Source organism: Pelmatolapia mariae, linkage group LG12 (genome assembly GCF_036321145.2).
Source record: "Pelmatolapia mariae isolate MD_Pm_ZW linkage group LG12, Pm_UMD_F_2, whole genome shotgun sequence".
NCBI classification, from domain to species: Eukaryota; Metazoa; Chordata; class Actinopteri; order Cichliformes; family Cichlidae; genus Pelmatolapia; species Pelmatolapia mariae.
The window spans coordinates 2,184,632-2,207,213 of record NC_086237.1 but is presented as its reverse complement, the minus strand read 5'-3'; the positions used below and the strand labels follow the sequence as shown (position 1 = coordinate 2,207,213).

At 44.5% G+C, this 22,582-nt stretch overlaps 1 protein-coding gene across 5 annotated transcripts in view; it reads left to right on the top strand.

Moving 5' to 3' along the window:
• rusc2 (RUN and SH3 domain containing 2) overlaps positions 1-22,324 on the top strand; it is a 41,460-nt gene extending 19,136 nt beyond the window's left edge. For 2 of the 5 annotated variants that reach the window (XM_063490053.1, XM_063490055.1), the window contains exons 2-13: positions 1,871-3,623; positions 4,707-5,259; positions 11,280-11,966; positions 12,476-12,652; positions 12,805-12,978; positions 14,441-14,517; positions 15,470-15,644; positions 16,519-16,624; positions 18,478-18,524; positions 18,614-19,682; positions 19,910-20,080; positions 20,212-22,324. In XM_063490053.1, coding sequence (XP_063346123.1) covers positions 2,064-3,623; positions 4,707-5,259; positions 11,280-11,966; positions 12,476-12,652; positions 12,805-12,978; positions 14,441-14,517; positions 15,470-15,644; positions 16,519-16,624; positions 18,478-18,524; positions 18,614-19,682; positions 19,910-20,080; positions 20,212-20,419 — 5,004 coding nt within the window. In that variant the 5' untranslated portion in view covers positions 1,871-2,063 and the 3' untranslated portion in view covers positions 20,420-22,324. The remainder of the gene's footprint in view (positions 1-1,870; positions 3,624-4,706; positions 5,260-11,279; positions 11,967-12,475; positions 12,653-12,804; positions 12,979-14,440; positions 14,518-15,469; positions 15,645-16,518; positions 16,625-18,477; positions 18,525-18,613; positions 19,683-19,909; positions 20,081-20,211) is intronic. The other 3 variants (XM_063490056.1, XM_063490057.1, XM_063490058.1) reach the window with 3 other exon arrangements.
• Positions 22,325-22,582: the final 258 nt, after the last annotated feature.

Genomic DNA, 22,582 nt, shown 5'->3' with positions numbered 1-22,582 from the left:
AACAACAAGTATGGTTGCAGTGGAGGATGCTGTCGAGTTGCATTAGGTGATGAGCCACTGTTTTTGGAGTAAAAACCACATTAGGACTAATAATTTGATCGTCTGTGCATGGTTTTTGACCTTTTGTAATGCAGCTCTGGATTCCCGTTACCTTCTCCTGAAAGTCTGTCATGTGGGGAAGAAACAAAAAATTGCTAATAGAAGTTTAATTTTTACTTATTAAACTAAAAGGGACAGACAAGCTCCTATCACAGTCAAAAGAAAGAGACAGCAAAACCTAGAAACTGATCACTAAAAGAGCAAATCAAGAAGGTTAAATGATTAAAAACACCCTCCTCTTCACTGAGCAGGATTTAGCAGTCAGCAGCAGACTGCAGAGTCGCTCTGGCTCTCCTCCCTCTGGCCTTAAGTACTCCTGGTCTAATTGCAGAGTACAGACATTTACTCAGAAGGGAGGCTGAAGAGAAGAAAGCAAGACATGCAGGAACTACCCCTGAGTTCAACCAACCCAAAACAAAGAGGCTATTGCAGAGCTGCTTTACACAGTGCTCACTGTTTTCATGCAGCAGACTGTGTTCTTACATTATGTCCTTTATTTTTCTCATGTGTAACATTAGTTAAGCTAGCAACAAAAAAAGAAGCTAGGTGTGTTTAGGCCACACTTTACTAGAAGAAAAGTGGCTTGAGAACAAATAAACACACTCCTCATCTCAAGATAATATGACCTCAGGTATGTGAGCCCTGTTAGCTGTGTTAAGATGTTCCTGTTGCTGGGTGGGTACTTCCATTAAAGGCTAAAAGTAAACACAGAACCTAAAGTTTTTCAGTTCCGAGGAGTTCATAAAGACTCTTGTTTGCTTTGAAAAGTGACCAGTGACCGAAGGAAAACTGGTCTGTTATTGCTTTCCCTGGAGGGGCTTTACAGGGATTGGTTTTGGGACTTTAAGGTCAGCTGATCGGTGGTTTTACAAGGCAATGATGCTCCTTCATAGGAATAGTTTTTTTGAAATGACTGTGCGTTATCCTGTGGTTTAAGCCATTCGATACTTTAACTGTACTTATATTGTATGGTATACCAGTATTATGGTATACTGTAAATACTGTATGGTAACTTTACAGAAATATGTGATTTTATTTTTAAACTTCTGTGCAAGATGTAACAACGCACTAACAGTAAGGGCTAAGTGTTCAGCTAAGAAAACCATATGTAGTTTATTTATTCATTAATCTGAGAGTACTGAAATGCAGTTTGTGAAGGGCAGGAGAAGATTTGTGCCTCAAGACACTGAAAGGTATCTGCCTGAAGGGACATTTTAACAGTTTGTTTTACTCAAAAACTGAAAGCTCATTGCTGTGGTTTTAATTTTATCTCAATCATTCAGCCAAGAAATTGCTCAAGAAAGAAGAAACCTCTTTGGAATAGAAGTTGATTTATCACATTATACCTGGGCAGATTGTCCGTGGACATCTGATGGTGTCAGATATGAGGACAGAATATCACCATAGTATTGGTGGAGCTGCTATTAAAAAGCATGCAGCTGGCTGCGGTACATAGGGTACCAGGACTTGGTGGACTAACTGCCTCTATGATGCTACCTACTAACTGAAAAACTCTGCTCTGATGTCCCGTGTTTAACATGGACACCGGACACCAATAAAACAAAATATGAGCTGGAAAAAAAAGGTTGTTTGTGGTCTAGTAAGCGTTATGATTTTATCTAACACCGTTTCACTCTGTTTCACTGACTTTTTTTACAACCTTGTAGCCTCAACCCGTGTGTGTGTGTGTGTGTGTGTGTGCGCGTGCGTGTGTGTGTGTGTGTGTCTGCTTTCCTAACTTCTTTTGTCTCTGTGTCTTTGTGTTTTCCAGATGTATCACTCTGACCATGGTGTAGACTTCCCTGACCTCTCCTTCCAAATCCCTGGCTGCCCTGCAGAGAGAGGCCCAGCAAACAGAGTGTGAATACAACTGCCAACACACCTCGTTTCAGCCTCCCCCCTCACCCGTACAGGGCCTCGCTCAGCTGCTGCAGCCCCAGTCCCTCCCTCGCTCCTCATAGGCCATGGACAGCCCTCCTAAACTGTCTGGTGAGACGCTGATTGTGCATCACATTCCCCTGGTGCACTGTCAGGTGTCGAGTAGGCGGCAGGGTGGCTGCGGGAGCTCAATGAAGAGGACCAACCCTTTTAGCCCACCAGAGAACCTGGGCTTGAGTCGCACCACTTCCCTTCCGGAGAGAGACGTCCTCCAGAGAGAAGCTCTCCTCTACAGCAGCCTGATCCAGACCTCTAGTGGCTCCTGGTCCTCCCACAATGGAGGAAGAGAAAGAAAGGGTGGCGGGAGAGGCGGCAGCACAGCCAGCGATGATTCATCATTTGCCTCGAGCAATTCGGAGGACCAGCTGATTACAGCGCACACATTACCCAGAACCAAACCGAGGAACAGGAATCCATTCCGTCACAATCCTTTTCTGCTGAATACCGAAGAGGACGAGGATGACGAAGGGGAGGAAGATGACGGTGACAACCTCAGTGGTTACCTTGAAGACTCTTCCTTTCACCTTCACAGTGACGCTCACTCTGCTCTCGATGACGGTTTGACTTCCTTCCATTTGCATGACCTTGCCTTTGCTTCCCAGCCCTTCCTCCTTCACAGCTCAGTGGGAGGAAGTAGTGGGGCGTCCCTGAGAGGTGGCGCCTCGGATCTTTCTAACCACCTAGAAGACCTCGACATTTTGGAACTTGCCAGTCAACGGCGCCATGGAAGCAGTGGCTCCAACATGTCGATGGACTGCGGAGATCAAGATTGGGGTGATGATGACGAAGAAGACGAAGATCATCCGATGAGGTGTGGGAGAAGCAGCAAGACAGGCTCCTACTCTTCCAGCTCTTCCACCCAGCACTGCTCCTGCTGTACTCTCTCCCAGAATTACCCTCGGCACTTCCCCGAGGCGTTCTCCGAGCCATTCTTAGAGTGCCAGCAAGGCTACGGCAGCGACTCCTCCTGCAACAGCTCCGATGGTGTGCTTGTCAACTTCAGTGCCATCTACAACAAGATGAACAACAGCGTCCCAGAGAAGCCACCAGTCTCTGGTCCCACCAACCTCAACAGCTCCACCGACCACTCCTGCACCTCATCTGCTTCCGACCTACCAGGAAACCGAGACTCAACTGGAGGGGCTTTCTATTTGGACCTTCACACTTCTCCAACCGAACCTCCCCTATCTCAACAACTTGGAAACACATTCCCTCTCATCCGTGAACCACGCCTGTCCTCTTCCTCCACCTGTTCCTGCTCAGTGGAGCACCAGGGGGCTCTTGACCTCGATGCCAACTGCAACTCCTACCACCCTCCTCACGCAGGGTCCTCTGGCGACCTCGCTTCTTGTCTCCAGAGTCAGGCACGACTGGTCGTCGCCACCCAGAACTACTACAAACTGGTCACGTGCGACCTTTCATCGCAGTCGTCCCCGAGTCCCGCGGGCTCCTCGGTTCACAGTTGCTCAGACGAACACAGCAAAGGCAGCCCCACCCCGACTCAGCCGAGTGAGTACTTCCTCTTCAGGCAGCAAGCTCACCAGGAAGGAGTGGAGGAAGAGGATGAAGAGGGAGAGACATCTAGGGTGAGTGGAGAATCCGGCTTCTGTAGTTTTAACAGTTTCTAATCCATTTCAGGATACAGTGCATGCAAAGGTCCACACGAGAGTGGAAATGCAGTCCACTAGAAGTGTGGCTAAAGGGTCAAAGTTCATCAGATATTTTGTGATGTAAAATTGTAACACTGACAAAACTAAAATGTCATATTGGGTTCCATTTGATATAATATGATTATAATCGAATATGATCAGTTTTGTTTTCCTATTTATTATGTGTAAACGTAAATACACTGATTTACTGCTGAATAACTGCAGTATTTATCACAGCACTTAACTGTGAATAAGGATTTATGATGATAAAGAATCTATAATCCAAGTCGAATGATTTGATTTATCCTCCAGTGAATCTGTGTTTAATGTTTTTAGTTAAATAAATTTTAATCATTTTATTTAATCCTTTCATTTTAATTACTTTACACAAACAAGTGATTATGATGTAATGTTTATTAATTGTCTCTCTCCCCTCAGGAGTTGTGAAGTGCTTGTTCATAGGGGGTCATTGTTGGGGTTGTAAAGGGTTTGAACTTACAATATAAAACACCTCGAGGTGACTGTTGTTGTTATTTGGTGCTATGTAAATAAAACTAAATTGAATTGAATCGAGTCTCCGTCAGTGAAGCAAGACCAAATCAACAACAGAGACAGAAATTACATCTGACTCAACATAAAAGAAAAAATGGGGAGAAGAAACATAAAGAGCTCCTAAACTGTAAATTAAACTGTAACAGTGAGAATAACCCTGAACTTTAAATAACCATAACACTGGTGTTAGTCTGGCACTGGCTCGTTTTAGACACTAGCCACCGTCTGCGGTTATCTGCTCATGTCTGAGGATTATTTTAGCACTTATGTAGAGCTGAAGGGTATTAATATCAGTCGGTAACGGTGCCACTGCCACTGTGTCAAAGCAAATCTGGATTACTCAGTTTAAGCCTTTGGTTTTTTTTTTAATTTGACCTCTTAACCACAGCTAGTAATGTGTTTTATTTTATAATCTCTTGGAAAAAGTTTAACTTTCAGTCTTTTCTTTTCATATTCCTCTTTATTCAGCAGGATGGTGATGATGGTGATAATGACAATGATGAGGATGAGGAGAAGAAGAATCAGCAGGGAGCTAGTGGAGCTAAAGCTGGTCCTGTGATTGAAGGCCAGGTTTATGTCAACATTTCTCCTCCTCTGTCTGGTCGGGGCGTTATTGGAGCATCTGCAGGAAGCCGTCCACGTTCTCGCAGCTACGATCGCAACCTGGACAAGTCTCCGTCTCCACGGCTCGGCTCACTGGAGCGGATGCTGAGCTGCCCCGTCCGGCTCAGCGAGGGCGCTGCCGCGACCCCACCTCCTCCTCCGAGGGTCACCTCCTTCGCAGAGATCGCTAGAAGCAAACGGAAAAATGGAGGAGCGGGTGGATCGCCCTCGGTGAAGGCTGCTTCAGACGCTGTCTCCTCTCACTCGCACTCCTCAGTGGACTTTTCTCCGATCCTGGAGCAGCGTGTCGAGGCTGACAGTCAGGCCCTGTCGCCTGTACCCTTTACCAGATGTTACAGTCAAGGCAGCATAGAGCGACACCTGGAAGGGGGGAGAGAAACCCGGGCCAAGGCAGAAGGTACACCACCTCTTACACTGCACAACAACAGTGTAAAACTCATTTATTTATTCATTCATTTAGGATGCAAAGGGACAGAAGAGCTTAAACTGACAGTTTTTACATTTAGAGAATTTCCCATCTACATATCCGCCTCGAGCACATTAGCATTCATTTGTTCTCCTTCTGTCTACCTAATGAATGGAAGTCAGATACATTGTTTCCTTTTAACTAATCTGGGCTCTGCAAACTCCGGTGGAAAGTATTTGGTTTGATAAAAGCTGATGTCATGCAATAATGACATATAAACGCAACATGTTTGGGAAGTTCCCCCTGCACCCTGAGCCAATAGCAGCATCACGAAGGTATGACTCATGTGATCAAGCCCTGACTGTGAGTTCATTATAAGGGAAAGAAAGAAAGAAGAAAGTAGTTGTTTTAAAAATCAGAAACGGTTAAAACCTTTCATTCAATTATAAATATGCTGACATTTTTACATACTTTATAGACTTACTTTAAACAGCAGATCATCAAATGTGAACAAATGTTGAGGTAATGTCCCTCAGGTGTGGACAGGCATTTTGTTTGGTCGTGTTTTTTCACTTTTTGGGTGTAAGATTACGCCCCTGAACAAGCAGGCTGATGCCTTAGTGTGTGTGTGTGTGCATATTTGCAAGACATCTTTCTGAGGACAGAAAATTGGCATCTTACTATACTTGTGGGGAAACAACAGTCACTTATGGGGTTTAAAGGCATTTTTGAGGCTCAAAGGTGTTGTCAGGGTTGCAATTAGGTTATGGTTAGGTTTAGGGTTATTGAGATTATGAGATGTCCTGTGTGTGCGTGTGCGTGTGTGTGTGTGTGTGTGTGTGTGTGTGTGTGTGTGTGTGTGTGTGTGTGTGCGCGCGCTCTGCTTTAGATGGAATGAGGGGTTGAAGTGGGCCAAGCGTGCTCAGAATAACAAACAGGTGAGAGGAGAGAAAGATGCAGTGAAACACCCGCCCCCCACAGAGCTCTGCATCAGCTTGCTGAGCTGTGTGTGTGTGTGTGCGTGTGTGTGTGGCTTGTATATTTGCATATCCGTGCATGTTTGTGCCATCCTTCCAAAAACAAGCGCTCGTAGATAGTGTCATCGCTCTCAATCAGTTATATTTCTGAAACTTCTAATGAAGTTTGTGTTTGAATGTGATGCCTTTCAGCTCCCTTTAATTTGGCTTAACAGATCAGTTATTCTCAGAAGCCTCAACACAAACCTCCATCTGTAGCACTGGATTATTTTCCAGAATTAAGGGACGTGAGGAATCTGACTGAGGAGTTTCTACTGGTGTCAAGTGTTTTTTGGCTTGTTGAACTTGAAATGGTACACACATCACCTTCTCAGCCAACCTTAGTCACTTATGACTAAGCAAGATGTCAGTGTATTCCCGCACAATCCTGTTTTGCCTTTGTTTGTGCCTGAAACAGATCAATTCTGCTTAATTTGGATGTGTTTAGCACAGTATGCTGGTTGGTACAAGTACACATGGAGTTTTAGGTGTAATTCTTGCAGATTCAGGAATTTTTAAAAAAGATGAATTTGGAATCAATGAAAGCACTCTGTACTGTACAATTAGTTGGACAGAAATCATTTGAAGTTGAAACAAGTGAAACATCTGCATCTGTGAATGAAAATAAAGGAGAGTAAAGCCGTTAACATATCGCACTATGGAAAAGTTTTCAGCCAACACTCATTCGTGTATATTTTGCTGGGATAAAGGGAAACAGGTGCAGATATAAGATACATGGAAATACAGCATCAAGGCAAAAATAGAGTTTGTACAATTCTAACAAGCTTGAAAGTCAATATTTGGTATGAGCATGTTTATTCTCTCTCGGGCAAGATTGTTCAGGAGTAGCTCTCCAAGCTTCTTGAAGGACATTCGAAGCTTTTCTTTGGATGTCGGCTGTTTTTTGCTCTGTTCTGTCGTGACACTGCTTCAATAATGTTGACGTCCGGTCCAATCAATGACTGCCAGTGTTCTATTTTGTGGTTTTCTCTCCAGGTATGCTTTGCACTGCCCTTTAAACTTTGGGTCCATACGACTTGTTGCCACTGGTTTTCAGTCCAGTTCTTACCTCAGCCTTTTCTTCCAGTTTGCCTTCCTTAAGAATGGCTTCTTGACAGCCATCCTTTCACTGAGACCATTTCTGATGAGGCTTCAGTGAACAGTAGATGGATCGGGGCTCAAGGGCCAGATGCATCTCTCAGGTCCTGTTTCGGGTTTTTGCTGGATTTATTTCCTATTTCTTGAGGACATGATTTTCAGATGCTGTTCGTCTGCTGCAGATAGTTTCTTGTAGGCCTGCCACTTCTTCTTTTTTTGTCCTCTTCTTGTCCAGTTTCTTCAGATTGTGTAAAGACACGCCACATACCAGTTTCTCAGAGCTAATAACTTTTTGGGAATCAGCTTGTTGGTGCAAAATACTATTTTGTCAGACTGTGTCAACTTTGACATTTTTTTAGATTGAACTGAGAAATGTGGTCAAATGATGTGTGTTTGCAACAGGCTGTTAGTAACAAAGTGCTTAAAGGTTTTTCTTCTTTCAGCTGCTCCTTTTAGGGATCGCCACAACAGATCATCCTACACCTAACGTCCTCTGCTGTCACACCAGCCCTCTGCAATAAAGTGACTAAATATACAATCACATATGGTTTCTTTGCCAGGATGGCTGTTATATGTAGGCACAACACTGGTTCAGGCTTGAATGATTCATAGATGAGCATTAAGTAGCTTAACAAACAAAACAAAACAAAAAACATCTAAATCAAAACTAACTGAAAATTAGAGTAAAAGAAGTGGAATGTCCAAAGAAAAATACCTGCAGAAAGCCCAGAGAGCTAATGCTCATTTTAAAAGATCACAAGTGTCCTTGGAAGCAAAAAAAGTAAAATGAGGGATGGGCCAAGACTTTTGTACAGTACTGTACACTAAATGGATAGGCTGTGCATTAGAGAACTGTGTGTACTTGGTAATTTAATGTTAAAGTAAAGATTACTGTCAAAGAGTAGCACAAATACAGTGTTGGACTGAGGTGGATGGATGGATTTAAGTAAAATCAGAAAGTTTTCAGCCACTAACTCCTTCTCTGATGCCTCATTAGGGTTTCAGGTACTTTTAAACAGTCCAACTGTGCAAGATAACTTATTTCTATGAATTAAGTCACTAACCCATCAGTTTCTGTACATATAAGAACAGTGACCATCGTCAGCTCAGTCTCAGCTGCTCGCTGTTTGTCTGCTTAGGTAAATACACAAACACATGCTTGGGATTCCTGTGGAATAAGACCAGGGAGGGTAAAGAGTGCGTGCACTGGAGAGTGATATCCCAGGAAGCTCCAGCTGTCGCCTTTTATAGTTGTAGACCGGCTGGCGTACGGAGAGAACTCAGCCTCAAATGTGTCACAGATGTGTGTGTGATTTGTGGGTAATTGTGAGTATTCACAAATATGTGCTCTGATCTACACACGTTTGAAGACACGTTGCAAAAACATATTTGGAAACCTTCAGTGATCAGTACCTGAAGTAATGATCACTGATGCACAAACGTTTGAGGTTTGATTGTTAAATGATGAGCTTTCGTTTGTGCATGCGCAGTTTTGAGGCACTTTTCACACAGATTCACAAATGTATGCTGCATTCAAGTGCTAGTGGAAAACTGGGTCATCCGAACGTCATTTGAGGAACATAAAAAAATCTTTTTAATTTGGACTTGTATGATCTTTTAATAATTACAAACAGACTTCTGCCTTCGGCTGAGTATTTAACAAGGCTTCTTGGAATTAAAGAGAAATGCTCTCTGGGTTTTCATAATATAACATGAAAATATACGGCGTGCTACAACCAGCCTGTGGGCCGCACTTCAACTTTATTTGCTTTTAAACTTTTTTTTAAAAATTTTTTATCATTTGCTGGTTTTCTTTAGGTCGATTACCTTTGAGTTTGGAGTGTTTTTTGGGCGTTTTTTTTTTTTTTGAGAAAACAAGACTCTCAGATATTCTGGGGCGCTCCTGTGGTGTTAAACCAGAGTCATCACAGGTCTGCTGAAGACCACAAGACCAAAACATCAGCGTGTTGAGATGACAGGAATAACCTGACGAAACTTACATTTGTCAGCTTTTTCCTGAGCTGTTTTGTAAAGTGCTACATTTTTACATTAGAGCATTCAACACTGAAAGATCATCTAACAGCTGATTTTTCTGTTACGTTACAGCTAAGCCACAATAATGAATATTGTCTTTACTTGAGGGTATTATCAGGCCGTGATCATTTAAGGCTGTAATGAAAGGCTGTGCAGAATCTCAGCACATATATTATTCATTAGACTTCACTTCAGTCAGCTGTGTTGTTTCACCGCAGCGTACAGTACAGGCTTCAGTAAAAGCCTCTGGGAGACAGCTTGCTCACTAATGATGCTAACATAAAGCAGAGAGCTGCAAAGGAAAAGCTTCGGCTGTCTAATGGATTCATCTGTGAAACAGGAGAAGAGCTGAAGAGAAAAACAGGCAGAGAGGAAGAAGAAGAATGAAGTTGGGAGAGGCGAGTTAGCGAGAAAAGAAATGAGTCCAATTAGAAGGATGACAGAGCAGATCCAGAGTCAGAGAATGAGGGCTTCTCTTCTCCATCCCAGTGGGAGCTGAGTCCTGCTGGGTGTGTATTCCTTTCACTCCGCCCTCCCTTCCTCCCGGTTTCCACAGCAGCTTGTTGTCGCCCTCTGTGGCTGAGAAACAGCTACTGCACTCGGGTCAGGTGGCAACGGTGGGCCGGCCTTTGGGCGACAAACAGCTTGCGCAACCCCGCTGACGTCACACGTCACTGTCTGTCACCCAGTGCACTGGATCTAGGAGCACACACACAAACACACACTGCAGACAAAGGCTTCTCCTCGCTGCTGTGTCTCCTGACATTCCCAGGTTTAGTCTGCGTGTGTGTGTTTGTCTTTGTGTGTCTGTCTGAGTGAGTGTGTGTGGGCATGTGGGCCTGTGAATAGCAGTGTGGTTATCTGTGATAAGAGCGGTTGAGCTTTATGACTGGGCAGTTTTCTGCTGTGTGTTGTGGTTTCACTTCTAACCTTTCTGTTTGTGCAGTTTTGAGCTGCGATGAGCTGCAGGTTCATGAGTTTCTACACCGGCCTGTACTGATTTTATTTCATTTATTTATTTATTGGTTTGAGTATCTGAGCTGTGAATATGTGTGGTGTTTGAATCTTTATAAATTTATTGACTTTTAGCTTTGGCCTGTTGATTGGAAAGTGTGAGGAATTTGGAGGAGTCTAATCTTATTTTATTTCCTAAATTATTAACCGAGAAATCAAATAATCAGCAAAAGGGAATCCACAGTGAAAATAAATATTTGCAACACACATTTGGCCAGTACTGAGGTCAGCTTGTCTCAGCTTTGAGAGAAGAGGTCAAAGAGAATATAAATGGGAGTAAAAGATGCATTTGTGACATGTGACATCTTGGTAAACACATTAAACACTTAGCTATGCAGCTGCAGCACTGACAGCTCATTATTGCAAATGCTACAGAGTAATGCACAGCAAAAGAACGGCTTCACTTGTGGACGGGGTTAGGGTTGTGTTTCTGCATTTCAAATATGTCCCCTGAACGTCTCACATGCAGGGAGTTGACAGAGAGCTGCTGGTAGCTGTGATAATCTAACAAGAAGAGCTTTTAGTCTGCCCCGAGGAAAGACAGTAGGCACAAAAACATGAAAAGCATTCCATCAAAATACCTAAAACTTGGCACCGCATTTACTCGACAACACAGTCGACAAATATGAAGCAGGCTGGATTAACGGTGAAGCGCGCACACCCACAGACACACATAATGACACTCCTGGATATATTCAGTACATTAACAGTCCTCAGTTGCAGTTTTGAGTCAGGACTTTTTTATATCTTTGTTTGTTGTTGCTGTCAGAGCGGGGCGGGGGCGGCGGCGTTGTACTGTTAAACTTGTGGCAAACTAGAACTAACCAGTTTGTGTTTGGGCTCTTCTAGGTGGTCTCTCCAGTTCTGCAGACAGCCGCTCAGCAGTGGTCCGCTACAGTAAGGACCAGCGGCCCACGACCCTTCCCATCCAGCCCTTTACCTTCCACCACCAGTTTGCAGCTAAAGCCCCCCAGCCCAAGCCCCTGGCGCCCCTGCTCACAGGCTACATCTCTAGCATGCAGGCCCGCTCCAGCTTGGGCTCAGGGTCTGGGTCTGGAGGTCCAGTCGGGGAGGACAGCGACGACGCAGCTGAGAAAGTCCACAGCCTCCAGGGTTCTCTCATCACAACGGCTCCTCCTCCTGGATCGGTTAGGCCTTCGCCTCTTGGGAGTTACTCCCCGGTCCGCCTCCAGGGAGCACCCAGCTCTGGGACCTGCTCCACCTGCACCCCCAGCCCTAAGCCAACGCACAGCCTCTCCTGCCCCCTTTCAGCCGGCCTCGGCCCCCTGCAGACCCCGCCCACAATAAAACAGGCGGGGGCATCAGCGCCGTTACCCCCTACTCCTCCTCCATCACTGGGGCTGAAGAGAGGGGCGGTGCCACCAATGCTGCCAGCAGTGCAGGGACACTGTTTCCGCCGTGGAGGGCTGTCCGGCTTACCAGCACTTCACAGTGACACTCTGAGCCCACTGGGCTGCCTCGACTCTGCAAAGCACGAGGAGGGAAACAAAGGGCACGCATCCAGGACGCATAATGGTACGCCCATAAATAAATCTCACGTTTCCGTTAAAAACTATTCATTAAATCGCTGATGAGAAAATGCTGTTTTAAAATAGATGAACAGAGTCAGGGTTTTCTGCTGGATTTTTTCACTGTTCACACTTTGCTTTCACTTTGTGACTGAGGCCATCTTCCTTTTGTCGTCTCTCATGCCTTTACGTTTTCTTTCTTTTAACTGTCAGCCCTTCGTTACAGAATCGCTCAGCAGGTTTTGTCCTGATGCAGTTGGTTTATAAAATCTGCATTGAATTAAAGTTCTGTGTTGATTTACTGTTAAAAAGAAGCTCCTGTAGATTCTTACTGTTCTTTTTCTCTTTCTTCTCTCCCTTCATGCATGAACTTAAACGTTTTCCTGTCCTCCCTTCACCTTTTCCACACGCCCATCTTCATCTGCTTTGTTCCTGCGTATCATTTCCATCTGTCTCATCAACAAACCCTAATCCGACCCCTTTATCGCAACCCTAACACCTCCCCTCCCACAACAGCACACCACCTCTCTCCTCAGGCTCTCAAATGGAGGGAGTACCGCCGTCGAAACCCTCTGGGAGTGGAGAGGGTCTCGGGGTGCCATGCTTCTGCTGGATTGGGGCCGCGACCTGCCAGACGCAATGTTTTTGATTTCCCTTCGGTCCCCTCTGGCCACAAGCTGGGACGACTCAATGGTGCTCAAAAATCTGTTGGCACTGTTGAGACCTGCAAGAATATCAAATATTTAAAAAATAGACTCAGATATTTTAAGTACTAGTATTAGTAGGCTCATATAAGTGTGCTCCTTACCGCAATGCCTCTAATAGTGACTTTGTGTGTGTCTCAGCAGTGGGCCAATCAGCTAAGCTGCAGCAGAGCTACAGCGACTTCCTGTCCGACTACTTTTCCCTGACAGAGAAGCCGCCTGAGGAATTCTGCCTCTCCCCGGATGCCTCCACCTCCTCCTCTTTGTGCTCGTCCTCGCAGTCTCACATCTCTGTTGACCTGACGCAGAAGAGAGGTGGGGGCTCTGTGTGTGTGTGTGCGTGCCTATATGTGTGTATTCCTATCTTTGTGGAGCCCAAAAATTGGAAGTTTACTATACTTGTGGGGACCAAAACCCCAGTCCCCACCAGTTTGAAGGAAATTTTCTGACTCAAAATGTGGTTTTAATGTCAGGGTTATAATTATGTTATGGTTAGGTTTACGGTTACTGCTTACCGTTCTCCACACACACCAACAAGCGGGTCTTTATTCTAAGAAAGTGTGATGGTGTTATTGTTGTGCCTCTGGGCTTACAGGCTGCAGGGATCTCCCAACATTTATAAATATTACCAACTGTGAGCGATACAGAATTAATCAATTTGTTAGGAGAGTTCACACTAAATTCAAGCTCCCTTAAGTCTTTCATACGAAAGTGCACTGTTCTTCTTTTTTGCTTTTCCTTGTCTGGTAACTGAATACGAGTCTGATTCAGGGATCTGACTGTTTTTCACACTAACAAAAGCTGCTGCTGGTCTAAGCATTAATTAGGTACACTTAAAGAAGAGCTTAAAACCTCCAGAAACAGTGTACATACAGAGTGCTCCATCCAAGCCAAAATACAAACACAAAACATCAAATTTCACCTCTGCACTTTGCTTTTCTACAACACAAGTCTTAAATAGTTACAAGGAGTAACGTGTTTGCATTAACACGAATTGCCCCCTACAATTTTCATGGATCTTTAAATACAAGGAAAAAATCACAAAGGCATAAAAGTCCATTAGAAGGTAATTCAGACATTATTTGGCTCTTCAGTTAAAAAAGGCATCACTGTTCCTGTTTAGATGCTGTTTTCCACTCAACTTTAGTCCTTCCTAATATGTAAAAGCAGGATGACACCTTCATTTTTTTACTGACAACCTGTGAGCTGTAAAAGCTTTTTGGGCAGTGATACTGCAGCGCAGACAGAATCAAATCACCCTAAATGAAGTGGATCTCACCGAGTTATCCGAGGCCACAGCAGTGAGAGAGGAGATCATCCTCCTACCAGATAATGCAGGTTTACACAGCTGTAGGGAGCAGCAGCCACAGTGAGTGCTGAACAGACTGATTAAGCCCTTTCACCTTACTTTCATAAAAATCAATTTCACAGATGAACTAGGACACAAAGATTTGCTTTACCTTCAAAGTAAGGCTAAAAAGCTTTTTGCTCAGTAGGAGTTGAATTGCACTCTTTGTCAGCGTTTTGTGACTCGTATCTTTGAACGTTTGTCTTGTTTTCAGACTGATGTGAGTCAAATCCCTAGAAGACAACTTTACTCCTGTAGCAAATCTAACAGTGCAGATTTGGAGCTCAGACTCATTATTATATTGGTACCTCACCTTCCTGCGGGGATTTTGTAAAATAGCACACAGACGACTGCCATGTGACTGTTGCCACAATAACACAGAAATAAAAAGATGAACTTACAGACGCTTTGCTCTGTTTGTCTCGTCAGCTCTGGTGAAAGCCGTGAACACTGCAGTGGATCTGATCGTGGCTCACTTCGGCACCAGCAGAGACCCCGATGTAAAGGTAAGACAGCTCAAAGACTGGATTCACAGGCGATGCAGCCACACACTATGGCACGAACTGCTCATTTGTGAATATGAACTCACACACTGGTTCTACTAGCTGATCAAAGTTATACATATAGAATTTGCACAAACACCACAAGCACATCACAACTGCAATGAAGTGCAAAAGAACCAAAATGTGTTTTCTGGTGAATTACACCAGTTTCACCATCAGATGGCGCCACCTGACTACTTGGTGAGAGTGAGCAAGCTGTTTGTGTACTTGTAGCAAATGTTATGTAATATTTTATTTGTATGTGCATTTTTATTCTGTATTTGTATATGAGACAAATACAGAATAAACACACGCTACATCTAAAGCAGCGCTTGGTTCAGTAACTTTAGATTCAGAGTCAGGGTGACAGAGCGTTCTGTCACCCACGGTCGGGTAATCTTGTCTCAGAGCATCAATGCCACAAAAATCTATCGTTTATTGTTACAGTGGTAATATTATAATATAATTTCTGGAAAATGCATATGAGATTATTTACACAGTGTCACGGTCCTGGGTTGGGGACCCAGCGTTTCTGTTCTGTATTTCTTGCTGTCCAGTTTGTGATTCCTAGTTTTTAGGTTTTGGTTCCTGTGCCCCTCATGTTTGGTGTAGGTTTAGTTCTGTCCTTGTGTTTATAATGTTCCCCAGTCAGTCGTTTCTCATGTCACTCCTTCCGTGTTCCCTCTGTTCAGTATCAAGTCCGTGTCTCTGTACCTGTCGTGTGCTTCCTGTTTTATTTTGACAGTCCCTGTTCTGCGTTCAGTCTCTGTCCCCATGTTTTCTCTGTGCCTTTCCTGGTCCCACGTCTCATGTCTAGTCTCCCTGTCTCTATGTTCCCGCTGTAACATGTCAGTTTTGTCGTAGCGTTAAGCTCGTGTGTCTGAGTCTGTGACTGTACTTCTCTACAACCCGCCAGGCAAAGCTTGGGAACAGCTGGGTGAGTCCCAACGTGGGTCACCTCATCCTGAAGTATCTGTGTCCGGCTCTACGTGACGTACTGCAGGACGGTCTGAAGGCCTACGTGCTGGACCTGATCATTGGACAGCGCCGCTGTCAGCCCTGGAGCCTCGTGGAGGCGTCCACACAGCTGGGTGAGAGCGGTGGGGTGGAGGGGATAATGACGATACTTAAAAATTAGAAGTTGATTTTGCAGGAAGTTAGCATTAGTATTGCTCCACCGCAGTGACTCGCTCACTGTAATGCTCACCCTGCGCTGACAAATATCAGAAGGCCTGACTAATTCTAAGAGGTGATGAAGCAGTGACATGTTGAACTAAACTGACACTGAATGTTTTTTATGCAAGATTTTCACCATCAGTGTCGGAGCAGACAACTATGGTACAGAAGGATGAAGTGAAGTAATAGAGAAGTAATGGCACCTTTCAAAATAAAATTACAAAGTGCTTCACAAGACTAGAAAGGAAACGACAAGCAGTAAAACATTTAGAAAGATAAATGAAACATTAGAAGATTAAAAATCGTGAACAAATAAAATATGAACTGCAAAGCAGATAAATAAACACAAATATAATAAAAAATAAAAATGACTAATAGGAGTCATAGATAAGACCTTCATGTCCCAGAGAGAGAGGCGTCCTGACAGGAAAAGCCTGATCACCCTTCGTCCTCAGCCGCTCTGGTTTGGCTTGCATGCTATGATCTGAATGCGGGACATGTGAGTGTCCGTCTTTGCAGTTTCAGTCCCGTCTTGTATTTATAACAATACTAAACTTTGACCTTTCGCAGCGCTGACATGAGCAGGATTCAGGTGACTGCAGAGCAGCAGGGCACAAAGACATTAGCTCCTTACCTCCATGTCAAACTTCACCTTCTAACCAGGGTCCCAAAGTGCTTACTCGTTGTACTTTCCTCACTATTTGGGGTGCATTCACAAACAGCTACATTCATTCTTTTGCAGATGTTGTTTAAGCTCAACGTATGTTTTTGAAATGTGTGTCCTTTCAGGCCCATCCACACGTGTTCTCCACAGCCTGTTCTCAAAGGTGAGCCAGTACTCGGAGCTCACGAGCCACAGCATGAGACTGAATGCCTTCATCTTCGGCCTGCTCAAGTGAGTCATTTCATTTACCGCTGTTTTCATTCTCAGTTTACACTCTGAGCCTAGAGATCACTCTAATTCGCTCTGACTTCTGTGTTTTTGGGTCTTAGTGACTGCAAAATAGTGACGTTTCTACTTTAGGTTTATTCTCGAGGTCATTATGGTGTGCTGAAGTGCATTGCATTTAAAAGCGTTACTGTTTATGTCCGATAATAGAGGTGATGTATGAATGTCTCAGTCAGTTAAGAATACCACAATCTGTGAATTCTTGAAGTCAAACAGATTAAAAACTATTGAAAAGCTCTTTCTGAGTATTTTAAACTCCACGTTGTTTGCATTCATGACTTCTTGTTCCATTTCTTTCTGGTACATTCCTGCATATCTTGGCATGTTAGTGCCCCCTGTTGGCCAGTGCTTTAGTGTATTTGTGGCTATGTGTTTAACCTACAGTGAAATGTAATCAGATTTTCATGAATGAAAAAAGTAATCATGTTGTGAGCCGTTATTCGTCTCTAGTAAACTTTTTGTTATAAGTTTTGATTACCCGCTGTTTATAAGCTGAAGTGTGTTCATGTGCAAGCATGTTTTGAACTGATGTTATTCCTTAAAGAGGGCCTAATATTTGCCTAATCAGCACTAAATTATTATTCTTGAGGTAAGTAAAGTAACGTTGAATACTTCACACTTCAGAATAATCCTGTTTACCTAATACTGGCCTTCATCATCAGGGGCAACCTCCCAGATTTCCTCTAATAGGCTTTGAACAGGTTTGAACAGTGGGTGGGCGGGGCTTCTGGGATATATGAACTGTGTGTTGGACATGAAAATACAAAGGCAAGAGTTGAGTTCAAAGCTGGCCGTGTGAAGCAGGCAGAAATGGACCAAAATGCAGACTCACAAAGGCAAGAATAAACTCAGCTTTATTGCTAAACACCAGAAATACAAAAGCTAACTAAACTGGGAATACACATGAAACTAAACAGGTAGGAAGGCAGAACACTCGACAGGAAACGAGACAGATCACGACGCTGGACAGACAGAAACGGAAGGCTTAAATACACCAGGAATGACGAGGGAACAGGAAACACATGGGGAACACAGCTGAGACAAATTAGACACAAAGAGACAGAAGAAGCAAAACTAAACACACTGAACATGGAACCAAGACTGTCAAAATAAAACAGGAAACACTAAGACGCAGACTAACTCACAACATGACACTGGAACTGAGAGGAAAGCACACTCAGGGAAACAAAATGGATTCTGTAGATAACAGGAGGAGATAACGAGGGGGACGCAGAAACAGTTAACGGAGACAAGACAGAGAGAGAGAGCGAGAGGAGAGACATGACGGTCTGGGAAAAATAGATGGGGGGAACATGGAACGACACACAAGGAGGGGAACGTGGGAACAGAAGAGGGAAACAAGACACAAGGGCTCACACAAACACAACAAACAAAGACACACACAGAGGGACGCGGAGGACAAAGACAGAAGGGAACCTAATAAATGAGGAACTAAACAGGGAATAGACAAAACTCAATAAGAATGAACTCAGAACTAACCAGTAAACTAAGTATAATACAAAAGACACCAAAACACAAGAAAACTCAAAACACTGGGTCAAAAGGACCCAGAACCATGACATTGAGCATCTAAAGCACTCAGAAGCTAAAGAGTGACTTCCATACACTGACCCCATTATTATCAGTAGCAGAGAATAATAAAGAGTATGATGGGTCCCCTTTAAAACCATGTCAGAGCTGATTAAAAGACTCAGTTTTGGGTGTGATGACTGTTTGTTTCTGGAGGAGACTTTTACACTGTTGCAGGTTTTAAATAAGTGACTGTTTTTCTGTTTTAGTCTGAAATCTTTGGAATTCTGGTTCAATCACCTCTACACGCATGAAGGTAAGACCATAGTAACTGAAACATGGTAACTGATTTCTTCTTGTGCATCTTGTTGTGACGCCTCCTTACCTCTCTTATCTTTTATTCAGATATTATTGTCGCATACTACAGCCCTTGGGGTTTCCTTCCCCTGTCACAGGGGCCGTGTCAGCCCCTCTTTGAGGAGCTCCTCCTCCTGCTGCAGCCTCTCTCACTGCTCCCCTTTGACCTGGACCTGCTGTTTGAACCACATCTCCTCCAAAAGGGACAAGAGCAGCTTCGTCGCAAAGAGCAGCTCTGCTCTGCAGGCCAGAGCGTCGACCAGTCGAAGTGCTCCACCTTCCAGCTCATGAGGGGGTGGAGCAACACTGTCAGTGAAATGGTCAAGGACTCAAGCGCAGAGGTGAAGAAAGAGAAGGCGGGGCTCAGGCGAGAGGGAACATGGCCGAGGATGGAAGGAGTTGGATCGAGAAGAGAGGCAGCAGCGGGGAAATCGATGCCGAGGAAAGAGGGCGTTACAGCTCAGAGCATGACAGCTGGGCCTGATTGCAGAGGGACAGTGAAGGAAGTAGGGTTTGCACATTTATGGAAGGAGAGGGGGGTAGGGCAGAGGGTGAAAGGTGTAGGGCAGGAGAGCCATGGACAATGTGAAGATGCAAAGGAGAAGGACAAGAGGAAGGAAAAAGACAGATTTCCTGCAGATGAAGGGCGTCAGCGGCAAGACAGGCAGGCCGGCTGGTGGTACCAGCTCATGCAGTCCTCCCAGGTCTACATCGACCAATCCACAGAGGGGACAAAGTTTGTTAAGACCGAGAAGAGGAAGAAGTCATCGGAGAGACGACAGGGCCAAATCCCACCCACAAGAGAGGGAGTGGTGGAGGGAGCGGAGGCCACTCAGGAAGGTGAGGGCGGGAAGAGCAGCAGCAGTAGCTTGAGCGGGGACTCGTCTGGATCCAGGGGGCGGCCTTCATGGATGGGCAGCCCCCCAGAGTCTGTCCTCAACCAGGAGAATCACACCAACCCTCTGGAGGTCACGGTGACTGGGAGCCACGACGGAGCCCAGGATGAGAGCCCCTCACAGGGACAGAGTCTGCGCTGGAGCAGGCTCTTTGGCTCTAGTGTCGGTTCTCCCTCAAAAGCAGAAGGAGGTGAACAGAGGCCAAAAACCCAAAAGACCAGGTGAGAAAAGTCTGAATGTTCATGACTGAAACCAACAAAATATCATTTGTGCATCTTAATCTGAAACTAAAACAATGATCACCTTCTTCCTGAGTAACATTTTCCAGTTCACGCTTCTTTACAAATTTAGTGGGTTTATACATATTTTTGCTTCATTGGACGAAAGAGTGTCCTGGACTAACATCGGCCTTATTTTTATGTTTTCATGTTGTGTTTGTGTTTCTTAGACCTCCATCGGGTTGGCTCGGCTTGGATCGGTCTGTTCTCGACCTTGTAGCTTTGACCATTGGAGCAGGCCCCGGTAAAAAGGCGGAGCTTCCTGCCACACCAACTCGCACCCAAAGTACAGCTCCACCAGCGTCGACGTACCCAGCTGAGGCCAAACTACAGTCCACCTGGTAGGAACCGCCTATAGTGTTATTGTAGAGTGTTACTTGGAAGTGATGCCAAGCGTTCCTCCCTCAAAAAATGATTCAGAATACTTTTCGATCACTTATCCTCACCTTCTGCCTTCGTGTTGATTTCTCAGTGAAGTACGAGCACTGTGCCACCACATCGCCACCGAGCCCGGACAGCTGAGCTTCAACAAGGGCGACATCCTGCGCGTTCTGAGCAAGGCTGACCCCGATTGGCTGCTCTGTTCCCTGGACTCCACCCGGGGCTTGGTTCCAATTGTCTACGTCACCCTCAACAGCATGGAGGACAGCCAGGATGCCCCTGGTTACGGGCAATGCTGAGCAAGAGAAAACTGTCCGAAAGATGAAGCCAAACAGACATGGAGGGTATCCCTCCCGCACACGGACCGAACACAAAAACCTGTTTTTGTCTGTACATTAAAGGATTCCGGAAAAAAAGACAAATCATTGTAGTAAAGCTGGAGATTCTAAGGATGCAGACATAACTGCGAGGGCAAGCATGCAGGCTCAACCACAAACAGACATCTGCTTCAAGGGTACATCCAGACACGTATGCATGCATACATCCAAAAAAACAAAAAAGCACCCCACAAAGATCACAAACAAACCCAAAGACTCTCAAGCGCTTCTTTCTCTGCCTCTCCTTCTAGCTTAGCAATGTGCAGGTCCAGTCTATTTATCATCCATCTCTAATTTAAAAAAAAATAGGAGGATATCTCGTGCTCCACACCTGGCTGCACTGTGCTGCACAGCTGTGCCACACGTTGATCGCACCACTCAAATGATCGCCCTCGGTGCCAGCGCAGGTTAGTTTGACGTCCTCTTGTAAACTTAGTGCTAATATGATCTTTGCATTCATGTAGAAATGAGTGAGTCTTTGCTTTTTGGTAAGATTGATATGAATGTAAGAGCTTTTGGAACTTTTGGATAAATGTTCTGTGATTCAGCATATTTTTATTATTATAATGAGACGGTGGAGATCTGCACACGAGCTCGTGTCAGCAGCTGTTCAGCCATTCAAAGTGAAAAGAGAGCAGAAGGAGAATCAGCTTTTTCTTTTTATCCTCTGTTTTGTTTGATCTGGCTTCATTTAAGCGTGACTGTTGGATGGATAGACAGTCAAAGTAATCCTCCTTTCCTCACAGCTGGGATAAAACGATGGTTGACACCGATGACTTGCATGAAACCTCTCGAAATCTTTTGCTTTTCCTTACCGTCCTATTCCCCCTCTCCTCCCCCTCACTCTCACATCTAAGAAGACTTGACAACCTGTGAGGATGGCAGGACTGAGCTGGTGGGAACACGGCCCGATTTATTGGTACATACTGTAAATGCATTAGTGACTTAAACATCTGATAAATTCTATTTATTTAATAAGTTGAGGGAAGCACCTAAATGGATGCTTACAGAAAACATGGATGTCAAATGAAAGCAAAGCATAGCTGTGCAGGTGTTTTGGAAATGGGGATGATGGGATTTACCCCAGCATGGAAGTTTATTCCGGTTCCAAATGCAAAGATCTCATTCATGCCTTAAAGCAGGGGTGTCGAACTCCAGGCCTCGAGTGCCGGTGTCCTGCAGGTTTTAGATCTCACCCTGGGTCTACACACCTGAATCAAATGATTAGTTCATTACCAGGCCTCTGGAGAACTTCAAGACATGTTGAGGAGGTCGTTTAGCCATTTAAATCAGCTGTGTTGGATCAAGGACACATCTAAGACCTGCAGGACACTGGCCCTCAAGGCCTGGAGTTTGACACCTGTGCATTAAAGAGTGTAAGGGGGGGAAAAAAGCCACCTGTCCAGCTATTTGTCCTGATGGTGTATTTTGTACGTGCTCTGACGCGTCTAATGCGACGTGTCCTCCAGATTTATGTCTGCACAGATTCTCATTCACGTGACAGAAAAGGAGATCTGTGGTGATATTTTTGATGTTTAAAGGGAAACCCCGACACATTTTTTTGTGATGGAGGCTCTGTGGGTGTCCTGTTCAGGTGCAAAATGTGGCCTTAGGCTCAAAATGAGTTGATGGAGAACTAAAATTCCGACTGTATACTTTAAACCTGGATGGATGTTAAACGTATACAGAAGGCCAGTCTGGAAAATTATAAAGAGGTAAAATTAATGTACATATATTAAATAAATGAATGCTTGTGTATTTTTTGAAAATCTCACATAGGATATAATTTCACCATTTCAGTTTTCCGTTGCATTACTGTATAGTTTTTATTTTTATGTAAGACTTTTAACATCTAATTTCAGCGAGATGATTAACATTTCATCCAAATGTAAATATATTTAAAACCCTCCTGAATTCATTTCTGCTGTAGAGCTGTACGGACGAATGTTATTAAAGGTTTCTCAGTGCATTTTATGTTGACTACAGAAAGCGAGTATAAGCTTTAGTTTCACTGCTAACCAACCTGCTGACTGTACGACAAGTTGCCCGTCATGTCGGTGGAAGGTTTGCTGTTCGTTGACATCC